Genomic DNA, 13,555 nt, shown 5'->3' with positions numbered 1-13,555 from the left:
GAGTGTGATCAAGCCAGCCAACTACACATCATTTCATCATTTACTGTATGTTAAACACAGAGACTTAATCTGGGAATCTAAGTAGCAAATATCAACAGCTATGATAACTGTGCAATTATTTACTGCTAACATTGAATAAAATAGCCACAACCACCATTATTACTGTTGTTGTTTGTTCTGTATATTATATATATATATCTAATATATATTATATATATATATATTATCTATATATCATCTATCTATCCTATCTATTATTATCTATCTATATAGATAGATAGATAGATAGATAGATAGATAGATAGATAGATAGATAGATAGATAGATACACACACACACACACACACACTATAAGGTTAGAGGTGCCATGGATACAATGTATTGATAGGGGTTACTTACCATCACCAAAAAATGAGTACTGATTTAAATAATAATGAAAAAATAACAAGAATTAGATGTAAGTTTTGCATAGTAAGTAAACTTAAAAATGTGTTTTTACAGTCTTTATTAAAAAAAAAAAAAAAAAAGTATTGAACATGCAGATTTTAAAGGTTAAACCTGTATGCGCTTCAGTTGATTTAAATTTTAAGTACCTTACATAATACATTTTGTATAACTTAAAAATATGAAAGATTCTTGAATGTTACTGCTTACAAAATGAGTACTAAGAACCGTATTAGCAATGTACAATTTAATCATAGAATTTCTGAATGAGCAAGGACCTAATACCTGACCATTACGAAAATTAGGCTTTCTGATTTGTCTAAACTTGACATTCCCTGTCCTTCAATAGGTATTTAAATAGGCTTAAAGGTTTTATCCCACCTATTGGGAAAGACTGTTCAGCAATTGATTCTGGATCACCTACCCTTGAATAATTCACTGAAAAGTAAGGATCATTTCACAGATAAAGTTAAGAGTTCTAAAGTGAGTTTAAGAAGTGTAAATGAAAGATGCATGAGTGCATCCCATGTTTAAGTCCCTTTTATTGGCTGATTGATTGCTTGCATCCACTGATCTGACATGCAAGTGAGTTGACAGGGCATTTATAGATCTGAGGGCTGTCATCTTTTTCTATCTGATAACGAGTATCAGTGCATGGCAAAGCAATGAAGGCAGTTTGTTTCATTTCTAGAATAAAAGGACACATCTATTGGTCCTAATGCTTTGTATGAGGGCTTTCTTTCTACCTTTATGCTGATTCTGCCAGCAAACTTTCATGAGCAATACTGTAGCATGGAGACAGCAACTTGATCACAAACATGCACTACATTTGCCATGCAAACATTATGTACAAATAAAAAGCACTGTATTTAATGATTGAGTTAGTATGCCTTTGTAAAGTTTTTCATTAGCCTTTTTCCCCCACAACATATATGCCATTGAATGTTATTATTATTGTTTTCTTACAGAAAGTACTATAACTCAAACATGTAGCAACTACAATTTAATCAATGTTACTTTGAAATATATATATATATATATATATATATATACACACACACACACACACACACACACACACACACACACACATATATATATATATATATATATATATATATATATATATATATATATATATATATATATATATATATAGTAATTATAGTGGAGTGTGTTAATTTTGTAGCACAATGTGGCTCCATAAACATCTTGTCCACCACATCTTGCATTTGCACTTGTCTTTACCCATAAGGTTGCTTATACTCATGGGCTAACTTTTGAAACCAAAGGCGTAACTACGTTTTCACAATCTAGCAGCATATAGCCAATTATACTGTAATGAGGCTTTTTACATAATTATACAATAAACAGTAGCCTACTAAAAAAGAAAGTAATTTACTTGACCTTCAACATCAAATTTTTAATTTGCGCAGTAATCAGGAACAGATATTTTAGACTTGAGCATCTAAAGGATAGTTTGGTTTGATGCTGAAAAGGGTAGAAGAAGTTACTAAAATGTTAGTCTAATTAATGTTTAGTTAGAATTGGTTGGGTGGCTAGTTTGAGTTGATGGTGGTGTCAAAAGTAATTTAAATGGAGGGTGATTAAAGTATAGTTCACATATCTCTGGACATATTGGAGATCTTGGAGTCAGCATATTTAGTGCCTTATATATATTGATGTTTCTATTATATATATATATATATATATATATATATATATATATATATATATATATATATATATATATATATATATATATATATATATAAAAGAAACATCAATGTTTCTAAAACTGTCAGAAAATAAAAAGCAACATTTTTTTTTTATCATTGTGTTTCTGCAGGGAAAAAGAGAGGAGCTTGACTCAAGTGGGACCACCTTTAATTCAACCTCAGCAGACAGATGGACCACACTTTACAGGGGGAGGTTTCAGCCTCAAGCATAGTGGGAAGATACCAGCATAAAGCCCTCCCTGTCATCCAGCTGTGTCTGTCAAATTAAATTAATCTCTGTTGTAGTTATCAGAATGATTTTAGCATAAAAAAAGTTTAGATTTTCATTACAAAAGAAATAATCACTTTACAGCTCACATGCTGATGTGTGTGTGTGTGTGTGTGTGTGTTTATTTTACACTTTAAAAACATTATTACCAAGATGCTTTGGCTAAATCGGAAACAGCCTCCAGGTATTTGGAAATGCTAACGCTCTTCTGCTTCGGATATCCAAATTCACAAAGGATTTTCTCTCACAGTCTTCAAGTTTAGATTTTTGACACATCTTACTAATAAAGCTTTGGGAAGAAAGCTGGGTGTTCCTGTACAGTGGCATTACAACTCAGCTGATGTTGCTTTTTCGTTCTTTGTTTGGGTTAAAAGCCAATATATTCCTGCTTAGTTTGTGATGTTTCTGATATAATATGATATTTATTCCGTCTCCCATCATGTCTTGAACTCCAACAACTGTCTTGATTGGAACATCTGTCTTTCTTAAAAAGATAAAAGACATTTTTGTTTTTTTACCAACCTTCCAAACAGGGAGAAACTAAAACTCAGAATTATGTTTGGCTTATATAAATATTAGTACCAACTAAAATCTGACTTCTGTTTTAAGTAACTGAAAAGGAATTTAGATTGATCAAAGAGGTAATAGAAGAAATAAAGGTCCAACTTGAACACGTTGGGCTAAATTTACAATGCTTTTTGTGTTATACTTCAGTTTAAGGATGTGTGCCACTAACGTATTTGTGTTTGTTGTTTGTCAAAAAAGTCTTATACCCTGCATTCTTTAAGTAACAGCTGTAACCTTTTTTATATTAATTTCTCAGAACGTTAGACCCTTCCATTGTATCTAGAAGCATGCAGTGCAGAGTTGTTTGGCATATACCCAACAAGAATGATAGCAGATCAGAGTACCTTTGATGGTTCTGCAGTTACTCCTACAGTTTATTCAACCCCAGTGAATAACATACTTTTGGAATTAATTGACCCTTCTTCAGACAAAGTACACACAGGGCAATCCTCAACACAAAGGACATCACTGCATTCCAAGGTCTGGCTTTTAAAATGTATTAATTTCCATATGGAATGTGAAGTTTAATCCTAAGGAAATTGCAACAATACAATTGCAAACTTTCATTAAAAATAAATATACATTTTCATTCAAGTTCTTTATTTTTTCTCATTAAATTGACGGTAATATATATCCCAAGAGACAAGCAGACGCCCGTTTTACTCATCCACTAGAGAAGCGTGTTACATGGCATTATACATCAAATTAACAGTGACAAATAGGTTATTCAAAGAAAATACATTTGTAACAATACACAACTATCAAGTTACAACTTATTGCAGTTGGAGAAGGGACAGTTACATCTTCAGAGTAGTTTCCTGCTAGTTTTAGAGTGTTCAAATGTGCCTTTTATTTACCATCTTCAAAAACAAGGCCCACTCTGAGTGATAAAAAACATTATTCATTTAACAAAAATAGAGGCAAATATCTAAATATTATAATTTAGTGTTTTGTAAGGTCTGTTTCTCATTTTATACCATTAAGAAGGAACGGTATCCATTGAGTTACTTAAAAAATACGTGATCTTGAGTGCCCAGCAAAAAATAATAAACATTATGGTTTACAGTTTAATGTTTTTATTTTAGCAGCCATTTAGTGTGTGATGTTTTTATTTATTATCTTAATTACAATAACAGCAAAACAAATTGTAATAATTCCCTTCCAAATGGCTCATGCTTGCTAAACAACCACTCCTGAGACTTACACAAGCTAGATATTAAAAACCAAGGTGCTCCAGACCTCCACTGAACCCCATTGAGAGGAGACTTCAGTGTCAGAAAAGGTTGATCCATCTAGCAGGCTGCAGCCTTGAGTGACAGGAGTAGCAAGTCTTGCACAAGCTATGCAAGTAATATGGTAAGTGCCTCAGGTCTGAAGAAAAATGACCAAGCTAGTGGGAGTAAAAATGAACTGCTATGGCAAAAGGGTAGCCCCACTGAGGATTTTTAAACCCAAATGGACACATTTTGTCCTGATTTGAAATTTAATTATTACTGTACCATGAGTGAAGTTTCATTTACTTTTTTGAATTTAATTATTTCACTTAAATAGCTACTCATATAAATCACGTAACGCTAAATTATATATATATATATATATATATTATATAATATATATATATATTATATATATATATTACGACCTACAGTATTACATATATGAATTTCATTTTTTTCTGCATGTCAGAACAGGGACACTTAAAATAAAATAAAAGCAATTCATGTTTCATTAGATTTCCTACAGTATATCAGTCATTTAGTATATATCAGTCATTTTGAATATTAAAAATAATTGTCAGGTATACTGCTTTTCTAATACCTAATTATGAATGTACTAATTAATTCATAATTAGGTATTAGGTTCTAATGTAAAATTAGTTAGGTAAACCAGGCAATTGTGTTACTTTTTTCTTTAATCCTCAGTTAGTAAAACCTCAGCCTATAAAATTTAAACCTGCACCCCTTATCAAAAAATACAATCATACTAAATGTGTCTGTCCACATGCTGGTTCTTGGCTTAACAACTCACTGCAGCTCTGTCGTGGCTCATGATTCCTGCTCTATCTGCATCCTTGCCAGTCCATTAAAAAGTGTGATCCTTTCCTAGCAGTGGTGTGAGATGCCTGTCAGCACTATGGGATGGCTTGCCTTCCTTTAAGCCAAAGCGCAGGAGAGTGAAGAGTAGACATTGCTTTCAGCATTACCTGAAAAGACAGGCTGGGCTCACTGCCAGAGTACTGCTTTAAAATAGGATCTGCAACAGTTAAGCCAAAGGTACAAAATTATAGATTTTTTTGTTTGTTAAAGGGAATGGGGAGGTTCCATAGGGAGTATTCTATGTGCTACAAAGCTAAAAGATCACACCTTGAGCTGAAAGCAGATTCCAAAGTAAAATAATGGCCCAGTCCTGGGGGATTGCACGATAACCATGTATTAAATTCCGTTCCTTTTTGATGGCCAGTCTTTGCTTTACTGTAATGAGCTTTGCTGTAGATCAGCAAACCTGCTTGGTGCAAACCTCTTAATTTACTGTTACAGTTTCTTACAATTCTGTGTTCACCTGTATTTAAGAGGGCAAGTTCAAACTAATAAAAATACACAAGAGCTTGAACATGTGACCCTTTCTGCCCTCTTAAATTGTATGCCTCCATTGACAGTTAAAGCTGTGCAACAGACAGGTAGACCTTTTTTTTAAAAGTGACATCTCATGTGCCCCTGCCTCTTGTTTCTATCTTTTCCTTTCTATCCAGTGGTCATTAAAGGCATTGGCACTGCCAAGTGGATTTCCTTCAGTGAGGTTCATTGAAGTGTAGAAGCTAACAAGCTCTGGTTCAAACAGTTCACGGGACACTTGGGATCCGAAGTGAATGCCCTGCAACTGCTACACATCTGCAAGCTGGGTTCAGAGCAATATGAATATTCTTTTCAGGTTCTTGAGCTGATGAGGGTCTTAATTTCATCATTACCTTGCTAATTCTAATGCTAATTCTATATCCTTAAAGGGGCGATCCTATATGTGTTACAAAACTTCCTTTCTGTTTGCACTAGTTTACATTGAAAATTTAAAAAAATCAAGTGTAGAAGCCAGCAATAAAGAACTGAGGTGTAGGAAGCAGATGTTAAATTAAATTAAAAAATGGATCAGAGATTTCCTTTAAACTTATTCGTTAATATGAGGTCCCTAATCTCTGGTAAATGACCTTGAATGTTATTTCTCAAACTATGTTCAATCAAATCAATCTGACGGAAAATACCTATACATAGTATTAATTTATGCAATTTACCTAGCTGTTTTTTTAATAGGTTTTTTTTACTTATCCATTTTCTCTTTAAATTATACTGAACAGTAACTTTATACAATAACTTTTATTCCCATCTGCTGTAAAAACAAAACAAAAAAAGTATAGCCAATTTGCCATGTGCAGCACCAGTTTCAATAGATACCATGTTTTGGTGGCATGATTATGCTAATCAGATGGTTCCAAATATAAACTAAGACAAAACCACTTTATACTTAAGTTTGCCTAATTCACATCTCAGACATACACAACAACCGTAAAATGAAAACCACATGAAAACCCCCTGAGCCAGGTTTAACGCAGAGGAACTGAAAACTGTTTTGTTTGTGTTCTAATTGTACTGAGCAGTGAATTGTGCAGTTGGAAACAAAATTGCTAAGGCAGAGGGTATGATGTGATAACATTGTATTAGCCATTAAAACACAAATTAGGGACCCGGAGAATCCTATAGATTCAACTGTACATCTTCTCTTAAAGACCACATTGGGCAAATAGTTAACCTGAGAAAATGCACAAACATGAAAACATGAAAAATGTGTTTTTCTAGCCTAGATTGAGATAGAAGGATTCACCACACATTAAATAGACTACATTTTAGTACACCTGATGGTATTTTACAGTCATTCCTTAATGCTTTAAAGCCAGGTTGCACATGAGCGATCAGTTGCACAATCAAATCGCTCTCGAAATTGCTCAACTTAATTGTCTGCACCTGCTTTGTTCACACCTGAGCCACTAGTTGCGTAACAAGTTTCCTGCATTTAGAAGTGTGTGTAGTTTTTTTTTTTCTGCTAATTACGCTGACCCTGCTGGTCAGTTCTTTCTTTCAGTCTTATCTTTAGTAAACAATGTCTTAACTAATTACCGGTGAAGAACTGGCTGTTACAGGTGTCTCATCTGTAGTTATTTTAATATTAAAAGCAGAAGCGAAGCCACATAAATGCTGGACAAGACCTTGGCTGAGGCGTCATCAGAAACATGGGGAATATGGTTGACATCTTTTTAAATTTATCGCCTCTTTACCACAAGAAAGTAAAAAACAGTCAGGAGATTGTAACACCCAATCATATTTCGAATAAATAACATCACTACAAAAAGCTCTGCAGATCGCTTGAAAGTAGAGCTTGTCTCCACTGTAAGCAATCAGTTGCACAATTGCTTGCAACTGGTTGCAGAAACGTCCACATAGAAGCAGTTCAGTTTCACGCAACCAAGTTGTGCAACTGAACGCTCAGTTGTGGACCGGGCTTTACTGAATCTCTAAAAGGGCAGATTTTTCTTAAAGTGAACACTTTCCAGACTTCATGTTAGACTACGGTTTAAATTCAGTGAGATTCTGTTTAGATTATGCAATGCAAAGACAGTGATTAAAAAAAAAAAAAAGATTACAAAAATATCACAATGAATAAGATTTAGAAACAGCATTTTGGTATACCTTTAGCTTTGCTAAAAGAGACTAATCTTTTAAAAAAATATTTTATTACATTTTTCACATATTAAAAAATGAGACTCCCACTGAAGCAAATAGATTTTGACATTATTTAATTTGAACAGCACACAATATTAACAAGACTGTTTGGCCCACGGCTTTATTTGTTGGCACACCAATCAGAGTGTCACCTCTTGTTATATTACAGTCACAGCGCTCCTTATCTATAGACTCTGAAGGCCTTAAGTGTCAGGGGTTCTATATGTGGAATCCAAGTTCTAAACCTGGAATCTGAGTTCTAAACCCATAATCTAATCTGTAAACCTGTGGCAGTGCAGTCCACCCACATGGTAGTGACATAGTCCCCATCATGCTTCAGTAGATGGGACAATGGTACAGGTACGCATGGCTGCACCCACTATTTGTTACATAAAAGTGAAAATGTAATTAGTTTATGTTCCTTTGTCCATGAAAATCATTCCAAATATCGAATGTATTCTTCATACAGGGTTGTAAGAAAATAAAACCTTATAACAGGGATGGTAGTAGAAACATGAATCAAATTTTGCCTGTCTGGAAAACTGGATTAAAACCGCTTTCCACTCCTCACAATAATATCCATTGCATTTAGCCTAAGGTATGTTTTTATCAATCATAAAAAAACATAATATATTGCTATAAATTGCTATCAACCAAGGCATACAGTATATCTTCCTGCAAATTGATTAGAACACCTTCTGCGTTTGTCTCCCTTGTGTTTACAGAACCTCTCACCAAGTGTTGTTTGTGATAAGGGGTAGGTGTCCATCACAAAACACCTTCACTTACAAAGTAAGCCTTCCCACATTACTAAAGGGTACAATCCACTAGAGTTGAGGTGAATCCAAATCCTCAGCATATTAGAACTCTATAGAGCGTCTGTATTTTGAAGCAAGAATTTGTTTTGCACTTATTCAAATCAGCAGACACCTTTTTAAAAGTGTTCCCAAAGATTCTACAAAAGCCAACCTGAACAATTTACAGCTGCCATCTATAAAGAACTGGTGGGTCTCAGGAGGCAGCCAGACAATTGCCTTGATGCAGCGACCATGTCTGTATAGCTCTGCAGGAATAGGGTTATTGATGTGTCCAGGGTTATCACTGGTACTGTGCAAGTGAAGTGACAAAAACCAGAATGGTCATTGTTATCATTTATAATAGTTCAGTCACTGGGTGATGTAATGTTTTTACAGAGTTGAGGAATGAATAAATACATAACATGAACAGCGTTATAAAATCTCTTATACTTTAAAACACATAAGGCACAATTTACAGAGCATACAGTAAATGTTTGTCAGTTTCTTTTATGTTTTAAGCGCTAGTTGTGTATTAAGTCTCCTGTTAGCATATGTGTTCATTCAGAAAGGTTTTACAGCTTAAAAGACTAGCTTTAGTGCTGTGCTCATAACCTCATTAACTTCGTGTTGGTGTTTAATGCATCTTTTATTGCCACTGTATAAAAACATATAAGAGCCTACCTGGTTACTGCAATTGCAAAACAGGCAAGAATTATGGAAATATTTTGTTAGCTACAATTACTTTACTTTTACTCTGAGTTACCAGTCGGTTGCACCAGTCTTCTATTGTTGAGGAAGAAAACTCTTAAAAGAACAAAAATATGATGTTAGATTATATTTAATATACTTAAAGATGCATTGTCTCTGCTACGTACCTGATAGCTGGAGCTACTGAAAATGAGGATACAGACAGAATCACATTTGGAATTATGAACCAAAGATGCACATACTTCTATACTGAGCAACTTAGAAAACCAGAAATAAAGACAATGTCCAATGACCTGACATACTCCCGTTGAGCCGAGCCGAGCTTCAACTCCTGTGTGAAATAAAAAAAATAAAATAAAACAGAGCTTTCTCCATTACAAAGTGTTATTGGTCCAGCACTGGAAAACTAATCTAAGTTTTAAAAGGTTGCCTTACCCAATTAAGGGAATGGTGAAAAGGCCACCATGCTGTAGTGATGTTGTGAAGGGTTCCAGGTACCAACACTTCTGGGACTTCAATTTAAGCAGGTATCTTCCACTTTAATGAAGTCACTGACAGTGTTACCATTTATCACTGTCCACAAAAAGACTAAGGGGCTGTGGTGTTAAATACAGTCTCGCCTCTTTGTTGTGTACACAAAACCAATAAAACCTGCTAAGAGTACCCTGAGAAGACTCTTACTTTCTATGGCAAATCATTTAATCTCATTCCCCTGTCACTTTATGTTAAATTAGCCATGGTGTGGTGCAATCAATTCAAATACAATAACAATTCTTCTCCATTACCTATCCAAACTGACAGCAGTATAGAGCAATACAAAATGCAGTGATCCCAGTACCACAGGTTTACATATTTGCTTAGCTTCCTGCATTACACTAGTAATTCCAGGATATCTATATCAATACACTCATCAATACACTACTCTTAAACACATACATTGACTAATCCTTTAATTCCACTTGGGATAAATCCACCACTTAATCCCAGAATTATTCCTCATTATGGTAAAAGGCAGTTATTGCTTTCAATACAGTATCTGACCTGTACAGAAGCGAATGCAGCTGTGGGGTAAATAGTGTTAACTTATTTGAAGGACATTAATGCCAGCAAATGATCAAAATTGATTGTACAGTTAGGATACAGTTACATTGCCAGTGTGTTTCATGCATGACTCAATACATTAAACTGTATTAACATTTAAACAGAGTTCTCTACGAAGTGTAGGTTTCAGTGCTCTACTTTACATAACCAAACATCCATGTCTCAATAATAAAAAATTACAAGATTTGAAGTGTGACACATTACAGTTTGTGACACAGATCGAATGACTCTTGTTGTTAGATCTCCCTCCCGACCTGTGAAGGCACTATGTAAAAGGAACAGAGTACCCTTAATCAAATGGCATGACAATTTATTCCTTAGGGTAGGAGGAAGTCGGTCATTTAGGAAGGGGGCTGAGCTACAGCACCAAGTTTAATGACTCGGACGAGAGACGGCGTGGCATCCGAGGATTGGAGGAGTGGATGAGCTTGTTGACCTAGGGGTCATGAGCGAGGTGTAGTGTAAGCGACTGTTTTTTGGTAAATGGTTAGTGTTTAAAACTTAGAAGGAGTCTGTGCTGCCGTATTGTGAACCGTGAGTTTTGTCTTCTGTGAACTGTTGTCTGTTTTTTTTTAATAGACTACCAGTAGCACGATCCAGAGCTATAGCGAAAGCCAGCATAAACCCGGACATCACTTTCACCCCTGCATTTCACGGAGAACTGTAATACACCACGAGCACTTATTCACTGTCACTAAGAACTGTGTTTGTGTTTAGTGTTGGTGTGTTAAACTGGACTTTTGGTTGCGGGTCAAACTCGTGGGATTTTTACAAACAAAGTGAAACATGCCGATGTACTCGCTTCCATTTATTATTTACAGGTGTTTGCCATAAGGCTCTGGACATTGACGTCATTTCAATAACACCCTTGCACCTGTTAATTATTGTCTGTGATTAATCCGCTCTGCACTGCACTCACCTGTATACACGCCCCACTTTGCCACACAGTTATTCAGCTTTTATATTGTCATCTACAATACAGTCAACATAGTTAAACAAAATACAATTAACATAATAAAAGAAAGCTGATTGAAGCATACACAATAGTATATTGAAGCACTACACACACACACACACACACACACACACACACACACACATGAACAGTACACAGTTCAGTGTTTTGCTGGGGATTAAAAGAAATACAATACTATGATATTTGTGTGTACTATGATGAAATGCCTGTTCTAACTCCTGTGTAAAAGCTTAGTTCATACACTACCTAGCAAGACAGTCACCCAACTGCCTGGTGCTTGTAGCACTCTGAATTTGTGTGAAAAATAGTGTACCTCTGAGATTTGGTACAGATTCAAGGCTGTGTGCTGTCAGGTAGGAAGGAAGAAGTCGAGCAGTGTAATTTATAATCCTATGGACTGCACCGTTGTAGATCCACACACAGGGATAGCAGTATTGTAGATAAGCAGTGAGGCAAACCATTTCCATTCCATGCTCCTTATGGGTTTCTAGCCAACATTAACAACTCGGCACCACTGGTATTTGAAACAAGCAAGTTCCCAATTGCATGACCCATATTTCCGTTGACCACCAGAAAATAAATTACTATAATCAACTATACTAAAGTATAGACTATACAGCAGGGTTTTTTTCTACAGTTATTCCAAGACCTGAAAAAAAGAAGCTTCTGATGACCAAAGCATTCTGACATGATGTCTGAAACCGCTTCCATTAAACATTCTGACATGACGTCTGAAACGGCTTCCATTAAACATTCTGACATGACGTCTGAAACAGCTTCCATTAAACATTCTGACATGAATTCTGAAACACTTCCATTAAACATTCTGACATGACGTCTGAAACCGCTTCCATTAAACATTCTGACATGACGTCTGAAACGGCTTCCATTAAACATTCTGACATGACGTCTGAAACGGCTTCCATTAAACATTCTGACATGATGTCTGAAACGGCTTCCATTAAACATTCTGACATGACGTCTGAAATGGCTTCCATTAAACATTTCTATATCAGAAGTGTTAGTGTTGGGGTCTAAAGGGGAAGAACTGTAATCTATTTCAGTACAAAAACATGAGAAAATGTACAGTATAAATATAAATGATAAAATCCATTGTAGCAGTGCCTAGAAAAAATAAATAGTTACCTGTGTACTAAAATTAAATGTGTCGATTGAAGAGGAAAATCTGCCTCCAGACAATAATGACCTATAAAAAAGACTGAATAGTATATTTAATATATATTATTTATATATTAGTTGAGGTAAATAGGAGGTCCTGGTTTGAACATTTTGGGATGCTGCTTCCAAATTTAATTCAATAAGCCTACATCCCCATCATTTAGAAATATGGCCCTCTGAGACCCAGAGGTGAAAAGATGGATATTGGTATCAGAGTATAAAGATGCCAGCCAGCCTCTGGCAAGGAAACCTGTTAATAGAACAATGCTTGAGTCAGAATGGACCAACGCAAACTACCCCTAAGACTGCCTGTGCTCAGAATTCATATAATATTCAACATACCTGCTACTCGCCATACTCCTCTTTCCTTCTGTTGTGCAAACCTGATTTTGTTTAAGTGTGGCTTAATTATGGTATTACTTTGACCACTCTGCCTTGCTTTATGCAGCAGGGGAGCACAGTGACGATGGTAAATGCAATCTGTGATGGAGTTTATTCCTGGGGTTTTAGTAATAACTTCAAAACCACTGTATAAAATTTAAAAAGGAGAAATAAATCAATGGATGCAGTGACAAGGTTGCCTCATGGTATGTGATTTAATACATCCCAGCTGAGGGATACTTCCAAAGAACACTTGTTTCCAAAAGCACAACCATCCAACTGCAGTATAAATAGACTACGGTCCAAACAAACAACTTTATCAGCTAGTACTATAACCCCCCCTCCCTTTCATTTGTGTGTCATGGCTAATTGTCAACATAAATCGCTGAGAAGGAATGTACAATATAAAAACACATCTAAAATGACACTATAATAATAACTAACAAAACTAATAATAGGCATATGCCAGAGGGTGAGTCAAGACCTATTTAAGAAGAAATATGCTTTAAACAGACTAGGTTTGCATTTGATTGAGAAATTGTTGTAGGCACTAAGAATTATATTTTACCTGTAACACATACAGCAGGTGCACAAAAAGTATTACCTTAATCACATTACTCATGCTTTTT

General features: G+C 35.3%; 1 protein-coding gene across 1 annotated transcript in view; it reads left to right on the top strand.

Annotated features, from left to right (window-relative positions):
- cfap58 (cilia and flagella associated protein 58) overlaps nt 1-4,047 on the top strand; it is a 30,108-nt gene extending 26,061 nt beyond the window's left edge. Inside the window, exon 18 of the mRNA XM_041267850.1 lies at nt 2,294-4,047. Within this exon, the coding sequence (XP_041123784.1) occupies nt 2,294-2,414 (121 nt within the window). The 3' untranslated portion in view covers nt 2,415-4,047. The remainder of the gene's footprint in view (nt 1-2,293) is intronic.
- Nucleotides 4,048-13,555: the final 9,508 nt, after the last annotated feature.

The sequence above is a fragment of the Polyodon spathula genome, chromosome 13, assembly GCF_017654505.1.
Source record: "Polyodon spathula isolate WHYD16114869_AA chromosome 13, ASM1765450v1, whole genome shotgun sequence".
In the NCBI taxonomy this organism is placed as follows: Eukaryota; Metazoa; Chordata; class Actinopteri; order Acipenseriformes; family Polyodontidae; genus Polyodon; species Polyodon spathula.
Note: the sequence above shows the minus strand (reverse complement) of the source record. Positions and strands in the feature narration are given on the sequence as shown.